An 18691-nucleotide genomic window follows, 5' to 3' on the forward strand; every position below is an offset into this window, starting at 1 on the left:
TGTTATTTTAGTTTTCTAAGCATTTTTCATGAATAAATATTTTATAGTGGAAATATTCTGAGGAGAATAATATTCATGAATATGTCAAAAAGCTCAGACCCAGAATGCCTAATAACATCTGTGTAGCAAATGTTAGTGACCAAGCCATGTATTTTTAAACATAGAGGTATTCATGAATTTTCGTTAATTTTCACACATCGAAACCTTTCAACATTTCGGAAAGGGAATACCACTGTTTATGACCAGTCATAAAAATTGCCTGCAAGAGGATTATAACAATGGGTGGCGTATCCTCTGTTCTCAAAACTGAAGGAAATGACATCTGTGTAGCAAATGTCAGTGACCAAGCAGCATATTTTTAAACATGGAAATATTCATGAATTATTGTTAATTTTCACACATCGAAATCTTTCAACAATCGGGAAAGAGAATACTGCTGTTTATGACCGATCATAAAAACTGCCTGCTGCCTGCAAGCCAATTACAACAAGACGGCATACCCTCTGTTCTCAAAACTGAGGGAAATAACATCTGTGTTGCAAATGTCAGTGACAGGAAAAGAAAATTTTTCCACTGAAATTGAAGCTCAAGTAGTCTGTATTCGGTTCTCATATCTAGTAATATTGAATACTTTCTTCGCAAATTCGTATTGTAGGGTGAAAGCGCTTGTTTCGAAACCATAGTGCTGTGATTTTTTAAAAGTAATAGGCCTACAGATTGAAATTTTAATATGAATAAGAGACAAGGGATTTTGTTTAATTTTGGTATTAAGAAATCTCTTATTGAAGGTGTTTGTGATGCAACAGATAGTGAGTCATCCACCATCAGCCTACAAAGCGATCTCCAGGATGTACAAAAGGAGGGGAAAACTACCAGCACACAGGAGAAAAAGTCTGCATTCACTCGTAAGTACTTATAATAATATTATAAATTTTTGGTGATCAGAATGGGATATGTCAATGAAAATCAGCACAAATTAATTTAATCATGTTTATGTTTAATTGATGTTTAATTAATTATTAATTAATAAATAATGATCAATTATTAATTAATAATAAAATGAGCTAAATTAACAATTAATTATTAATTAATGCATTACAAGATAACCAAGGTATTCCATGAAAATTTCAGGATTTGTGAAGTGTTCCATCGTAGGAAAAGTTTGGGAAAGTCTGGTTTATTGTATTCGCTTAACACGCATTCATTGATGGATTAATGAATCACTAAATACAGGAAAACTTCGCATTAAGCAAGGTTTTCCTGTATTTAGTTTCTCAAATATGTCCACCAAGTAGCTCAATGTCATCATAAATAAGTGGTCTCTAAACTTCTCTGCTTCTTTGTGATTTTCCTCTTCCAAGAAGACTGCTATTTCATTTCTTAATTCGTAAACACACTAAACATTTTCCCTGTGATAACCATCTTGTCTCACAGTAAAATGTTCTGATCCAGCCATGTCTTTGCAAAGTTCAGAAAACAGTCTTGATTTTTAGGGTCTCATTTTTATATAATTCACCACAGTTATAACTGTTGTTAACACAATGTTTAGACTAGGACTCATTTCCTTTGCAGCAGGAGCTTCTCTATGAATCATGCAATGTGTCCAAATACATCGTGGGGATTTTTCCCTCACAAGGGCTTGTAAACTTTTAAACCTTTCAGACATAACTCGAGCACCATCAGTGCAAATTCCAACACAATTTTTCCATTGTATGTTTGCCTTGCATATAAAATCATCCAATATTTTGAATAATTCAGGTGCTGTGGCTCTTCTTTCTATTGGTTTACAAAACAATAACTCTTCAACTGCTGATAATCCATCAGTACTCAGTAAATACAAGAAAATTCTTCGAAAATGAAGTGAAATATAAATAAAACAGAGAAATAAATACACATACCAAGTACAAATTTACAAGATGATTTGCTGTTCCATCAACCCACGTGTATTCGTGCTACACCTAAATGATTCCCCTTTCTTACATTTTTTTTTTTTTTTTTAATTATGTCTTTATAAATTCACTTATGCATGTCTAGAATTTATAAGATCACATGCAATTTGCTCACCCAGCAACTTATAGGAAACACATATCACAAATGTTAATTATTAATAATTCATTTGCCAGTACTGAAAGTATTTCTACTCACACCTGTTCTTTCCTTTACATTTTCCATTCTCACATGACTTATTAATAATGATTCACATATTTACACCTTTGAGTAATTCAAATACACCAACCATATATAGCATTCTCCTTCATTACTGTTTTCTACTACAACCTAAACTTGTTCCCTGCCACCCCCCCCAAGCAGATTTGATTACAATTAAAGAACCATCACAAAAACGAAGTCCATCTGCCGAAATATAAACATAAATTTCCACTACTAACAGTGTTTTCTCTCGTCCCGTCAGATAATTAGGGTGATAGCGAGAGTGCTACAATTGGAAGAACGATCTGCCCTCAATAAGAAAAGGCCAAAGTTCGATTTCTGTCATGATAGGAGGAATCATTATGTGGAATTTTTTCAATTGAAGGTGAGTTAGCTGATCTGATACGGAGGTAGCAAGGTTTTTTCTCCGAGAAACTCAGGTTTTTCATCCTGCATACAGACAAATCAACCTTTCAGAACACATGCAATTTACAGACAAAGAATACTAGCTGTAGTGGTGGTTGTGGGCGGTAGATGGCGTTGGTGTAGATGCTTGGTAGAAGAAATTCGGTATAGTAGTGGAGACAGGGAGTTGTACAGTGGGTGTCCTCCCACGATGAGGCTTCGGACTCCTTGGAGGTGTCAATAATAATAATAATGTTAAAAGTATATTTATTCCTGATAAAGTACATAATGGTGTATAAGAAACTAGTAGAATAAAACAATTTTTATTTCATATTTTTTCATTGTGGTTTACACTGTAAATAGTCTGTCTGTTGAGGAGTAACTGCTAGCGAGGATGATGAGGAGTAGAAAATAGTACAAAAATATTTCATAATAGATTATGAATCAGCAGTTACTTTATCTTATATAGCTGTTGATTTAACACTTTAATATTAGTCACATCCACAAATGGCAGTATACTGACAGTAAATTAGTCACATGGTTAAACTAATAATTACACTATTCGTGAACGGTACTCTAGAGATCATATAATATAATGAAGTACATTGTAGTGCATAAGAAACTAGCAGAATAACACAATTTTTACTTCATATTTTTTCATTGAGGTTTACACTGGAAACAGTTCTATTAAACTGTTTCCAGTTCAATAGAACTGTTTATACACAGTTACTCCTGAATATCATGGATATTCAGGAGTAACTGCTAACAAGGATGATGATGAGCAGAAAATAGTACAAAAATCTTTCATAATGGATTATGAATCGACAGTTACTTTTTCTTATATAGCTGTTGATTTAAAATAACAATTTAAAATTTAAGATTTGTTTGTTTTTGTTTTAATATTAGTCATATCCACAAAAGGTTGTATATCGACAGTAAATCAGTAACATGGCTAAACTAATAATTAGACTTTACAATGCATAAAACGGATATTAATTAAAGGAAACTTTAATGAATACCTTCAATATTTCGGCAACGTCACGTTGCCATCTTCAAGAACATACAAATATGGTATGTGCATGCAGGCACTAATAAAAGCAAACGAGGAAGAAGGCAAGAAACTAATATTGTTCCTAAAGTCCTAATGGTGCCCCCCTAGTGGGCTAATTGGGTTGTCTTGGCCGTTGGGCTGAAGTTCTCACGATGTAAGTCTCCCAAATTTGAGGCAGTCACATGCACCCAAATTTGTTGAGGTTTGGAACGTTTTTTTATAGCTGCTGATGATTCCATGAATAATATAAGGGAAACGGATAAAGGAAACACCACGGTGGTTCTCAACAAAAAAGGACTACACAGGTAAGCTTAATGCTTTATTATTAGACCATACTACCTGCCTCCCTATTGAATATAATCCTACCAGCTCTCAGATTAGAACTCTCCATAGACTCCTTAAGAAGGTAACTTCTTGGCCTGCGGAAGTTAATAACAAACTAAACCCTATTAACTCTAGACCCCCCCCGATTATATGGACTTCCAAAAATACATAAACAAAATGTGCCATTATATCCCATAGTGGATGACATTGATTCCCCACATATAAATTAGCCAAACATTTGGCCAAAGCGCTCACACACTATACTGGCAACAAACCATCACACATAAAAAACTCAGCCCACTTCAAAGCCAGTATAGAAAACCTCTCACTCCAAAACACTGACATAATGGTCATTTGGGACGTCTCCTCCCTATTCACAAATGTCCCACTCAAGGAAACCCTATAGCTCATCCAAGTCAAATTTCCGCCCAATATCTCAGCCCTATTTCAGTTCACAATGAAAATTCTACAAACAGATAGAGGGGACATCCATGGGTTCACCACTTTCCCCACCCTTGGCCAACTTCTTTATGGAGACCTTTGAAGAGAAATTCTTAAACTCTGCCCCACAAAAACCCACTATTTGGCTTTGGTACATGGATGATGTGTTTGTTATTTGGCCACATGGCTCAGATACACTCCACTCCTTCCTAACACACTTAAACAACCAACATCCCAGGGTCCAGTTCACCTTGGAAAAAGAGGAGAACGACACCCTCCCCTTCCTAGGCACTCTAATCACTTGCCAGCCTGATGGATCTTTGGTTTTCTCTGTTTATAGAAAACCCACCCATACAGGCAGATACATTCACCAACAATTCCCCCCCTCCCCCTTCACAACAATATGGGGTTATAAAAACACTATATAACAGGGCAAAATTAATCTGCTCAGATGACGATGCCCTAACCACTGAACTAAACCACATCCTCAACACTTTCTTAGCCAATGGCTACAACCCCAAAAAAATACTAAAACCAGTAAACCACAACCCCCTCCCCCCCTTCATAATAAAGATTACACTAAATCTATCATCATCCCCTAAATCTGGAGCACCTCTGAGAAAATAACCAATATCCTCAAAAAATATGACATAACTTCTTATTATAGACCATATAAAAAGTTGGCACCCCCTTATCCACTCTACCAAAGACCAACCACTTCCCCTAGACCTACCTGGTGCATACCAGGTCCCTTGCAGCTGTAAATTGTCCTACTTTGGCCAAAAAGGCAGGACAGCAAATATCAGGATTTCAGAACACAAAGACTACATCTGGTTTCACCAGCAGTCACTCTGAGCTTACAGACCATGCCATAGAATTCGTTGGAAGAAAACTAAAATAATACACCGCAACAGTTCAAGTACGAAAGATTATTCATGGAATCATCAGCAGCTCTAAAAAATGTTCCAAACCTCAACAAAATTGGGTGCATGAGACTGCCCCAAATTTGGGAGACTTACATCGTGAGAACTTCAGCCCAATGGCCAAGAAACCCAATTAGCCCGCTAGGGGGCACCATTAGGACTTTAGGAACAATATTAGTTTCTTGCCTTCTTCCTCGTTTGCTTTTGTTAGTGCCTGCATACACATACCATATTTGTATGTTCCTGAAGATGGCAACATGACGTTGCCGAAATATTGAAGGTATTCATTGAAGTTTTCTTTAATTAATATCAGTTTTATGCGTTGTAAATTCCTTAAGTCAATTACCAGTTATGTATGACCAACGTATAAGACTTGCTACAAGAATTAATAATTAGACTATTCATGAAATGTATTCTAGAGACCATATTCTTTGTATTTCCATCTCAATGTCAACTAGGCACTTTTTTTCCCTCAATTATTTTGAATTTTCTCTAATTTTGTGAACCCTACTATAGAGACCAAACATAGTCTTTCTTGAAGCATCCAACAAACAGAAGTGGAGTGGTGGTCTCACATCTGGCAAGGAAAATCATCTACCCAGCCAGAAGGCTAAAATTTTTAGATGCATTTATGACACATATGGAATATGAGTCCATAACCTGTAGAATGAAAAGCAGTGCTATCCACCAGGCCAGCCAGGTCAATAAATGATATAAAGAAGACAGTAATATTAAGTAATGCAATAAGTTTGTTAGCATTTAACTATGTCAGTATCTGCTATTAACTATGTGCTCCCAAACATAAGATCTGCTTTAAAAAAAGTTTTAATTATTATTATTAAAAAAAAAATAAAATAAAAATAAAAAAAAAAAAAAGAGCTTGCATTTGTTTAAGAAAATCCTAAATATTTTAATGACAATCTCATCTGAATAAAGTTGTAAATCTTCTATAACATATTGGTAATGTGGATAAATCTAAGGGTTAGATATGACCAAACACGGCACTTTTCCTAAAGCTTCACCTCCAATATAAAGAGTGGTGGTCTCATAATGAATGTTGAAAATAACCTAACACCTGCCAGTGATATATAGATATCTGTGCCATGGTGAAATTCACACACACAAATTGTTGGATGGAAAGTGGAGAACTATCCATTTAATAAATATGACATTGTGCACATCTAATACATTCAAAACAAAAATAATTCTTTGCATTTCCATCTCAATACCAAATACAGTAAAACCCCGTTTTTACGTTCCCACAATTTACGTTTTCCTGCCATTTACGTCATTTTCTGTTGGTCCCTTCTTAAGGCCTATTCTCACGATGTATTGTTTTCCCGCCATTAACAACTTGACATGGACGTTATTTCCCATGATTTGCATTTTTTTTCTTGGTGGCAATACCGATTTTCAAATTGATTTCAGCAGAAATCTGTGCATTTCTGTTCTCAGGTGGCGTTGCGTTCGTTTCCGCCATCACGGTGACTTGCATGCATGCAGCAGTACTGTAGTGATGAGCGATACCATGATTTTTTAATCACAGGTACGAATTGATATTGAAGAATTTCTGCTACGTAATTTAGCATGTGAAAGTTGCTTTGCGGTGGTGGATTATCCATGTTAGGAACATGGAGAAAAAAGACAGAAAATGTATTTCGGTAGAAGAAAAGATGGCAATTCTGCAACGTGTAAATTGGCATGCCGGAACACACGTGTGCATTTAGCATAAGATCTTGGACTCTCTGTGTCCACTTTGAACACGATAGTAAAAAAACAGGTCAAGCATTGAATTGCAAAGCAATTAAATTAAATTAAATGCAAAGCAATCTGCCGCTGTGTCAAAAAACAAAATGAAAAGCAAAAACAATCAACAATTAAAGATTTTTTTAAATAGATAAATATAAGTACATTGTAAATTCATTTATTTTCAGTTATTAAATTTTGTAATCTAGTATGTAGACTCACATACTAACAGTAAGTCATCTTTTAGCCTTTTTTTTTAATGTTTTTTTACATTTCCTGCTATTTGCACTTTTTTCCATCAGTCCCCTGAAAAGTGTAAAAAAGGGGTTTTACTGTAGGTACTTTTTTTTCCCATTATTTCGAATTTTCTCGAAGTTACTTTGACACATTCTGTGAAGGCTTTTCATAATCAATAAAATAGTGTACTGCAAAATTATCTGGAAACACAAACATTAAAAATATATAATATATAAATAAAGGTAGGGAAACAAACTTTTGTTACTTCTGAAGGCTTAGCATTCCACAAACGTAGCAAAGAAAGAAGGACTGCTTCTCCAGTTTGAGATAACTGAATACGACAGTCAAAACTTGCTTGTTTATGGACTTCAACTAGAGAAGACAGAAGCTGTTCATGATAAATATTTGCCCTTTCTAACCTAAGTGAATGTAAAAAAAAAAAAAAAAATTAGAAATTTCATAAAAATCATAAAAGTGCAAAAACATCACCTACAAACTGATATTTTTAAATGTGAAATATCTCTTAATATGGCAATAGAAAAAAAATTAACTTTTTCTTTTTTTATTCAGAGATATGATTATATAATTGAACGTACTGAATGTTACCATTTTTATTATCGTAATCACTAAATTCCTGATATGACAGTAGCATATGATATTCAGTTTACACTGCTACTAACAAACCTCCAGTCAACAATTTTCCTCCAAATTAGTCTATCATTATCATCAATACTGTTGGATTCTATATTTATATCTTCTAGGGCATGGGATTTACTTAGAAGCATAAAATCATCAGCAAAGCTGAATGTTGTTTTATACACTTTTCTTCTTAATATGATTAATACACATGATAAATAAGGGTGGAGATAGTGTGCTCCTCTTGTTTCACAAACTGATTTTACATCAAACCATATTCCTACTTTCAGTTCTAATTGCTAACTTAAATATAGACTAAGGACTACTCGCTATAATGTCCAATTTACATCGTATTACTATAGGGTTTTGACAACATTCCTCTTGCCATAGGACTTATCCAAATCTACCAAACTTAAATACATATCTTTTGAAGGTGAGTTAGTCGATCTCATATGGTGATGGCAGGGTTTTTTCCTACTGGAAACGCAGGTTTTTTTCATCCTGCGTACAGGCAAATCGGCGTTCAGAACACACCGATTTCACAGACAAAAAATACTGTTCTTGGTGATGATGGGCGATAGATGCGATTGATGGTAGTAGTGTTGTCGTTGGAGAATTAAATAGTAGTGGAGAGGATGAGATGTATTTAGCGAAATAGAGTAGTGTACCCTCTCACAATGAGTCCTTGGACTTATTGTGGAGGTGTCATGTAATAATAATAATATCTTTGTTATATTACCATGATTTTGCAAATATATGTCTGAAAATGAAATGATCTGACAATACTCCTATTTTTTTTTTTTTTATCTGATCCACACATGAAAGATCACAAGACTTAAAGAAGCTGCTCACATTTTGTCTGAACAGCTGGAGGTTGTACTCTTTGGGGAAGGTAGAGTGGGGAGGCTGTTCCAGAGAAGAGAAGAAAATGGAATGAAAGAGGAGGCAGAAAGTTAGTTTAGTGAGTTTCAAGATGAACTGTAAAAAAAAAAGGTGTTGGTTATCAGTGGCAATTGTCCTAATGGTTTTGGAGAAAAGTGGAGGTATAGCCAACCCACAGTACAAATGTACAATAGGTTTACTAATAACCTTTTGTGGGTGGGAACCACATAAAAAAAAAATAACAATAATAATAGTGGCCAATTCAGAAAAGCACTATCCATAAAAGTATCTGTAGAAGAGGTGCAAGGTAGAAGTTGAATGCCTGTGAGAGAGGGATTAAAGTAGATTTGTGAGAGAGGATCATTAATTAATTGCATTGTCCCCTCTTCTGGATAGAATCAAGCAATACTAGAGAGGATTTTGATGCACCACCCCAAATATGGAAACAATATTTCATGGTTAGATGGATTTGGGATTTGTATAGAGTCAGCAGATGTGAAAGTGTGAAGTAGTGGCTTGTGCCAGGAAAGGTCAGAGGTTTAGGTCAGTTCAAGAAGGGAAATCTGGATATTAGTGAAGGTAAGGGCTGCAAACGCTTTCTTGCAAGAGATCAAACAGGACTGAATTTTTGTGGCATTGAAGTCTACAAGATTATCCTTGCCATTGGGATATAGCTAGGAGATTGGAGTTTAGGCCATTATTCGTGGTGGATCTTGAGGATCCTAATACTTGAGCACTACATTTGTAAAAGCATGGAAAGGAAGAATGAAGTGTACTGTCATCAGCAAATATATGGATAGGATTAGAAAGCTGCGAGAGGGTCATTTGTATACAAAAGGAAGAGAGAGAGAGAGAAGGTGAGAGAATGGAACTGTGGGATACTCCTGCATTGGTGAGGATATCCAAGAAGAGGAAACCATCCACCATGACACGTAATCAACAACCAGTGAGAAAGTTTATTATTCAGTTGTAGATGCAGAAGGCAGTTTGCTAAGTAGACTCCTGTGCCAAACCTGATCAAATGCCTTTGAAATGTCAAGGGCAACCATGTTAGTTTTTCCAAATTTTTCCATGGTTTGAGTCCAGAGGTGGATAGTAAAAGCTAGAAGATCAGCTGTAGATTGCAAGTGTGGAATCCATATTGCTGTTCACTGATTAGATGGTAGGTCTCTAGGTGGTTCAAGAATTGGTTGCTCATTACCTTGGCCATAATTTTAGAGAGAACAGATGTGAGAAGAATTGGAAAGTAGTTTATTGGTAGACTTTTATCACCTTTCTTTGGTATGGGCTGGATGTGGGTGTGTTTCCACATGGTAGTTGATGCCTTTCATCAGGCATTCAATTCAATCCGTAAAAGAGAACTATGGAAAACTATGGAAGAATTTGGTCATGTACTCCTTTACCCCAGTCCTGAAGATACTTTCAGGTGCAAACTTTGTTTGCTCACACTTGGATAAAGGATTAAACTAAATTTATTATAGTCTAACCAAGTGAAAAATAAACTTTCAACATCTTTCTCTAAATCCAGAGTAATTTAATAAAAAGGTGGCACACCTTTTGGCAACTCGTATAGGTAGAGATGACCTTGCTATTGCTTCTGCCTGGTATCTCCATGTCTGGACCTAGCTCCCAGTGAAGAGACCTCAATAAAGGTCGAAACTAGTCTGGGTAGTGGCCCTCCCCTTAATGCATAACATTATACATATCCACAAGGAGATGTGTTTTGCATTATGGGAGATACTGAGATAGGAGTGATGTTAGCTTGCTCCACTTTTGCAACAAGTTGCCCGGGGTTGTACTGCCTTACCTCAGTCCTGAAGATACTTTCAGCCACAAACTTTGTTTGCTCACACTTGGATAAAGGATTAAACTAAATTTATTATAGTCTAACCAAGTGAAAAATAAACTTTCAACTTCAATACATGTGCAAACTCTACCAGCTTGTCAACTACTAGCTTGAAACAAAACAAACAATAGTACAAACAGGTTCAAAAGTGAACAGTCATGGTTCTGCATGACCAGCAGTGAAAAAGCCATTCCAGGAACTGCATTGTCTTATATTGTAAGTCAAATATAAAATTTGAAATTTCAGTAATCATGGAATGCTTATAATTTATGACATGCTTAAAATCCAGTTGTGTTATTTTTATTTGATACATCATTAAAATTTTGATAGGGAGGGGAAAAAAATCAAAACTTATCTTAATCTCTAAATTCAAAATTAGATAAGTCTCCACAAAGGACTTAAACTAATAGATGCTTACCTGGATCCAGGAAATATTGAAGAAAAAAACTTTAAGAGCATTTGAGGTTGCAAATCAAAATAAAAACAGGCACTATGAATCAATCTATACAGAACTTGGGCTAAAAGTGTCCTATCCCAGTTTAATGATGGTGATAAAATCATATCACAGTAGAATTTCATCAACTCTAAAATTGGAAAAGTTTAATTAGATTAACAATATTATCAATAGTACTTTTTTTAGTTGCAAGAAATATTTTTGAAATTACTCCCTTCTAAAAAGTAACTACTTTATAAGGAGGAATAACTGATCAAAGTTAAAATGACCAGCCTCAGATTCAAAAAAAAAAAAAAAAAAACTAAATAGTATTGAATATAAGATCAGATATAAAACTTAAGGACACTCAGTTATTATGCAAACCATACTATCTCATCTTCCTTTTAACCTCTTTTACCTTGTAGTGTCGAGGGTTTATTAATGTTATATATTTGTTGTTCCTCTATTTTCTTAACTTACATACTTCTTTAATCTCTATTATCTTTTCTTGTGTGTAGCCTAACTAGATTCTACCTAGGGATATTTCCTTTTCAGATACTGGCAAATTTGTATTTATACTGCACCAGCCAGTATCCTATAACAGGAATTTATTCAAGTTCAGGGAAATATTCCTAGATTCACTGGCATACACTCTAACACACACTTAAATAGATATCAGTACTTTGCAGATCTAACACACACTTAAATAGATATCGGTACTTTGCAGTTGTGACCAATGATCTATTACTTAAACATATACATCTAAAATTTTCCTTTCCCGCTATGGTTTGAATTTTATAAGTGGTAATTTGATATCTCGAATTCAGGCATGACTCAGGCATATGCAATAAAACAAGTTTATTGGAACTAAATGACAATTACAACTAAATTGAATCAAAATACAAAAACTTCTAAATCTCTTGCTAAGTTAAATCTCATGCTAAGATAATTAAACAATTCTACATTAATCAAGTTCACCTAGACAATTGTTAATCAAATTGTTAATCACACAGAATAGAAAGCAATGACAATATTATACTAAATTAAGATCCTCTCATGCATGTTATTCATAAAGACATATTACACAACTTGTTGCTATCTCAGTTAAGGTTATCTACTAAACAAATACACTTATTACTTCAGTCACATTCAATTAGATTCGTTCCTGACAATTCCTTGTTCAACAGAATTTGCTGTCTCAAATTACGAAATCTTATCAAAGTTTCTCTAAGGATTGTCCACATTACTTAATCAAACACAAATTTCAATCTTCTATCACTTCCATAACAAATAACAAAGATCTCTACATTACCCAGTTCTTTCCGAAGGTCTATTAACTACCACGTGTTGTTCTGGTCATCCTTCGAATGGTTATCTCGGCGCCTTGCTTATGGCTACATCGTCCTTTCTACTGCTGCCAGACTTGAACTATTTTCTTCCGCAACTGAGGGTTATCTCCGCTCCTTTCCAATGGGATATCCAGCGGCTGGCACGATTTCTGCATAGGCTGAAGATTCGCGTACGGCTCCGTGTGGAATCTTGTTCAACATAATCAGGAAAACGGCCCGCTGTCCAACATCATAGAACCCTAGCTCGTCCTTTCTCCGACCACCGGTCAAGAATCCTCGAGATGAAATCAGGAACAAAAAAGCCTTGCAATATGGCGCACGTTGTCTTATATTCTACATTCTAGCACCCTCTTTTTACTGTATTCCTTTTCACACGACCCTTAGTTTTAATGCCCTTAAGATGATCCTTACTCGCCCTATTGCTGTTAGGTGCTGTCTTCGAGGAAAGTGTGCTTACGTCATTTTCCGTGTACGCTGTAGCCTCCGGTGTTACGACCGATACGTGCGTTTCAGACGCGACCTTTGCACTGTGACTCACTACCTGTCTGGCGACTTACGTTATTTGAGATAGCTTACTAGGACACAATATTTAACCTAACATTTCTTTTACATAGAATCACTAATTTGTACACAAAGTTATTTACATAGTATTACAATTCTACTAAAAGGAGATAATTCTAATTCTATTTACAATTAATAGTTTATTTCTTCTGCTCTAGTACAAATTTTTTCTCTCAGCTGATTTTTTTGACTTGTTAAATCGTGAATGAATTGTTTCCTAGTAAAGGTTCTTCATTCAGGATGTAACATTAATCATCGGACCTCAAACCATTCACAGGATAAGATGGTCAAGCCCTTCGCCCTGGTATATCCTATGCCCTGTAGTGTTGAGTTCTCAAGGCTGGTTTGCCTGCTTTGCAGGATGAAAAATTGACAAACTATACTAATATAAAACAATTTTCAATTGGTTGGTAGCAAAACAATAGAGTAGAACACACTACTTTTACTGGCATTACCAAATTAATTTCCTCCCTAAAAAACATTCCTGTTGGTACATTTAAGGAGATAAATACATACAGGATATAATAAATAAATTATAATCATAGCCTGTAGTAATTAACAAAAGTCAAACTGACATTATGTTGTAAGTTTAATGGAAAATTTACAGCACTAGGAAATTATTAAGGATTACAAATAACTCTTGTAACACACACACACACACACATAATATTTTATAATTATTTTATCAATATTCCTTTTATTTTAATATTTTATAATGAACAATAATCATGTTTATACTTGTATGAACAATAAATAAGTGTCCTGATCACTGATGATGTTAATTGAAGTGAATATGTAAGAATAAATTGTTCCTACATTCTACATATAACCAAATTATGAGGATTGAAATTCATCAATGCAGACGCAACTTCATTTTTCCCCAATCAAGTTCCCACAGCATGGTTGGCAAGAGCATGCTGAATATGTCACACAGAATCACATGCAATCTGTATGTTTGCAGATCCTGTAGGTTTGGATGCAGGGCCAAAACAAGCAAATTTCAACTAGAAAGTGCACAGTAAACATCTAGGGGATCCAAAAATGAGCAATAATGAGCAAAGAAGAGATTTTTATGTGAACTAAATATGATAATAAAGTTGAATTTCTCATCATCATCATCATCAAATTCCTGCCATGTACCCTCAAGGGGTGTACAGGATATGACAGTACTACATGAAAAAATTACATCTTTACTAACTTCCTATCTACAATTTTCCTCCAAATCAGTCTGTTGCTTGTCAAAACTCCAACATTATCAGATCTTATATTTCTATCGTCTAAGGCACTTTGTGCCGTATCAATCCACCTATATCTTGGTCTTCCTCTGGGTCGTTTTCCTGCCAACCTGGCAGAGAACACTTGTTTTGCTAATCTTTCCTCTCCCAATCTATTTAAGTGACCATACCACCTGAGATTAGCTCTGCTAACGCATTCCTGGATGCTGACAATGTCAAGTTCTTTCCTAATTTCCTCATTTTTAATATGATATTGCCATTGATGCCATCTGTTCAAGCCTCTAATCTTTCTCAGGACTCTCATATCTGCAGTCTCTAGTCTTTGGTCAAGTGTTTTACTTCTGACCCAGCTCTCAGATCCATAAGTTAAAACTGGTTTGAACACTGTCTTGTATACAGCTAATTTAGTGTTCCGACTAATTTCTCTCTTATTCCATATGAATTTATTCCATTGGCTTCCCACCATACCAGCTTTGCTGATTCTGTTGTCTATTTCTATATTTAATTTACCATCTTCAGTAAAAATCGTACCTAAGTAACTGAAATGTTTTACTTGTTCCACAGGTTCTCCATTCACAACACAGTTCACATTTTCAATGATTCTGCCTATTTTCATTGTCTTTGTCTTTTTATTGCTGACCTTCATACCATATCTATTACAACAGTTATTCAATTTAGTCAGAGAATCTTGCAGACTTGTAGCGAATTTATTTAGAAGTATAACATCATCCGCATAAAGCAAAGAGCTGACATTAACATCTCCAATTCTGATATCAGATTTAATACCACTTTCCTTCATAATGTGATCCATATAAATAATGAATAACAGAGGGGATAATGTACATCCTTGTCTCACACCAGATTTAACATTAAACCATCTTCCTGTACTTCCTTCAATTCTAACTGCTGACTCACAACTCAAATAAAGACTAAGTATTGCTTGATATAATGCCCCATTGACACCCATATAACTGCAGCGTATTGAATAGCTTCTCTCTTGGCACCTTGTCATATGCCTTTTCCAAATCGACAAAACTTAAATACAGATCTTTGTTATATTCCCATGCTTTCTCGACTATTTGTCATAAAGTGAAGATCTGATCCTGACAGCCTCTATTTGGCCTGAATCCAGCTTGTTCTTCACCAAGCTTTTCTTCCACAATTCTTCTCAACCGTTTCTCAAGTATACTCGCATAGATCTTGCCAGGAACACTCAGAAGGGAAATACCTCTGTAATTCTCACATTCAGTTTTATTTCCCTTTTTATATATGGGTACTATGAGAGCTCTACTCCAATCATCGGGAATTCGTCCCTCTGTCCAGGCTTTCTGAACTATGCAGTGCAGCCACTGTAAGACTTTTATACCACCATACTTCAGCATTTCTGGTCGAATATTATCTACTCCTGCTACCTGTCCACATTTCAAGCCTTTGATGGCTTTTTCTACTTCAAGTATGGATATGTATTCCTGACTGCATGCCTGGTCAGTGTTTTTTTATCACTGTGCTGTCATCACTGCGTGTTTCATTTAGCAGTTTTTCAAAGTAATTACTCCATACTTCAAGGATTTCTTTTTCTCCTGTTTTCATGTCACCTTTATCATCTCTAACTCCTTTTACAGGAGTTAGAGATGATATTTATTTTACACATTATTTAGTATAAACTAAACATTATTTAGTTTAGCTAGTTTTACACACTGTTTAGCTTTCTTACATTTGTCTCTGTATTCTGTAAGAGTAAAAGCTGACTTATTTGCCAGGAACTTTTGATATGCTTTCTTCTTTTCCTTCACTGCCTCTTTAACTTCCTGTGTCCACCAGAGAGTTCTGATTTTTTTATCCTTGCACACAACCTCACCACATGCCTCTCTGGCAGAATCAATCAATGTTTTCTTCAGTGTTTGCCACTGAATCTCCAAGGTTTGATTCCTGTTCTCAAACTCTTTCATTTTCTTTTCAATAATCTTTCTGTATTTTAGTCTACAGTACACATCTGAGAGCTGCTCAACTTTTATTCGCTTTAAAACTTTCTTACATGTTATTCTTTTCAATATGAAATTAAATTTTATCCTGCTCAAGACTAAATAGTGATCACTTCCAATTTCAAATCCTCTGTACACTCTGGTGTCCTGCACCAGGGAGAAAACATCACTATCAACAATAACATAGTCAATGAGACTTTTCTTATTCCTAGCCTCTTCTCTCCATGTGAATTTGTGCACATTTTTATGTTGGAACATGATGTTAGTAAAAACCAGTCCATGTCCTGAGCAGAAATCCAACAGATATTTGCTATTATTATTAGCTTTGCTCTTTTCTCCAAATTTTCCCAAAATATTTTTGTATGTCTCACAATCATTTCCTACTCTGCTATTTAGATCCCCAACAAGGACCAACTTTTCCTTTTTCATTGTGTCAGTTGCTTTTTCTAAAGCGTCAAAAAATTCCTCCACTTCTACCTTAGTAGAACCTTCTGTGGGACCATAGGCACAAATAAGTCTCATTGTCCAGTTCCCCATTCTCATATTTGCCCACATTACTCTACTTGAGACTGACTGCCATTCAAGAAGATTAGCCTCGTATTTTGTGTTGAATACTATGGCTACTCCTTCTTTTCCTTGATTGTCATTGCCTGAATATAACATTTTGTATTTATTGCTCAGAAAGATCTCACCAGTTTTTGTCTTTTTTGTTTCAGTCACCCCTATTATGTCGATCTGGTACTTATCTAATTCCTCAGCTAGCTCCATTTCTTTGCCATTCAGGCTTCTTACGTTGATAGTACCGATCTTTAACTCTGGTGATGTTGAGTTGGGGTTTGTTTTCAGATTTGTTCCAGTAGCTGACTTTTCGCTGTTCGCCCTGGTTCCCTGGCGAAAACAACGGGGGCCTTGTTTAACCGGGCGACGCCCCAGCCGGCATGAAATTTTGTCATGTTGTACCATAATTTTTTTATTTTGGTTTAACCAATAAGAATACAATTTGGTCGGCTAAATCCCAAATTGCCAGCCCATCCTCGTTCATTCAGTATCAAAGTAGATACCCAACAGGGTGCACCACGAGAAGGTGAGGATTGGACATTAGGTCAGAAGCCCTGGTCGGTTCTCCGCATTCCTTTAAAGGCTATGTGGAGGTCTCCTCTCAGTTATACAGCTTTTTAGAACTTTAACACAATTTTCTAAAGCTCCCAGAGATTTTTTATGCAAATTCCGCTCATAAAAGGTCAGAAATGTATAGTACATTAGTTATGTGAATGGGCTAAAGGTTAGATAATCCAGGAACTCTTCTGTAGAAAGCATTTTCAAGCCACTTCAGGCTTCCAATAAACAGGGTAGTGGCCTCCTGCCAGGTAAGGAAATTCCTCACTCAATTATCCATAAACATTTACACATATCATTATCACAATAGCTGTATCTGAACTCGTGGCCTGTGGTTTGGGGAGCAGAGAAGCTACCTACTCAGTCAACAAGGCAAAAGAAATAATCAATAGTTAATGGACTTTCTGTATTCTAAGTGTGAAAGGGAAAATGGGAGGGCATTAGTATGCTAATGATTTGATGAGGTTGCAACCATTAGTTATGAGAGACGATAGTATGACTGTTGATTCAGGAAGATATACGCTAACCATTTGGCCGACCTGGTTGGCTGAATGGTTAGCGTATCCGTTCTCCAGCCAAAAGGTTGCGGGTTCGAATCCCGCCGTGGGCACGGATGTTTGTGACTGTCTTTGAAAATACTAGTGGTGGTGGTGGTGGGGGGGAATAGATGGCGTTGGTGGAAAGAGAGAGCTATAGAGTAGGTGCCCTCCCTCGATGAGTCTTTGGACTCCCTGGAGGTGTTGCATAATAATAACAATATAACCCATATCTCCCCGAATCAATGTGTGTGTGTGTGTGATGGGGGTTTCCTGTAGCCTAAAAATCGGGTATATTAAGTTGGCATATGGCTAAGGTATTTAATTTAGCAAGGGAAGACTGATGAAATAGTCTGTTCTTCCTAGATGCCAGCCTGGTTGGCCGAGTCATTAGGAAGTAATGACTCGGCCAACCAGGTCGAGTTGAAATCATGCTGCAGGCATGGATGTTTGTGGTTGTCTTATCTTGTGTACTGCTATGATATAGCACAGTATGGGCTTTGCTGTCCTTGCACCCAAGGACACACACAAGTACACACTGTTTTAATAATATTAAAACAGTGTGTATTTGTGGTAACTTCTATAATGTTATCTTGGCAGTAGAAAGATTGTTGTATGTTCAGTTTTAGTTGCCTAACAGAGAAACTTTATCTGGATCTTTTTTCTGCCAGTTCTCAAGTCAGTCAGCTGATCTTTGGCACAGGCAAATGTCTCCCAACCACTCTCCTAGAAGCCCAAGTTTTTAACCCTATAACTCAAAGTGAAAAAAGAACTTATGCTATTTCAGGCAGGAATACCATTTCTCAAACACGTGGAAAGGCTTATGTGTTCACAGTACAT

General features: G+C 36.0%; 1 protein-coding gene across 1 annotated transcript in view; it reads right to left on the reverse strand.

Annotated features, from left to right (window-relative positions):
* LOC150096080 (serine-protein kinase ATM-like) overlaps positions 1-18691 on the reverse strand; it is a 250619-nt gene that overhangs the window by 173237 nt on the left and 58691 nt on the right. The window contains exons 6-7 of the mRNA XM_090409613.1: positions 11058-11223; positions 7532-7694 (exon numbers count right to left, since the gene is read on the reverse strand). Of these exons, the coding sequence (XP_090265739.1) occupies positions 7532-7694; positions 11058-11223 (329 nt within the window). The remainder of the gene's footprint in view (positions 1-7531; positions 7695-11057; positions 11224-18691) is intronic.

This window comes from Typopeltis vanoorti, chromosome 19 (assembly GCF_054136105.1).
Source record: "Typopeltis vanoorti isolate ZY-2024b chromosome 19, IOZ_Tvanoo_1.0, whole genome shotgun sequence".
Taxonomy (NCBI): domain Eukaryota; kingdom Metazoa; phylum Arthropoda; class Arachnida; order Uropygi; family Thelyphonidae; genus Typopeltis; species Typopeltis vanoorti.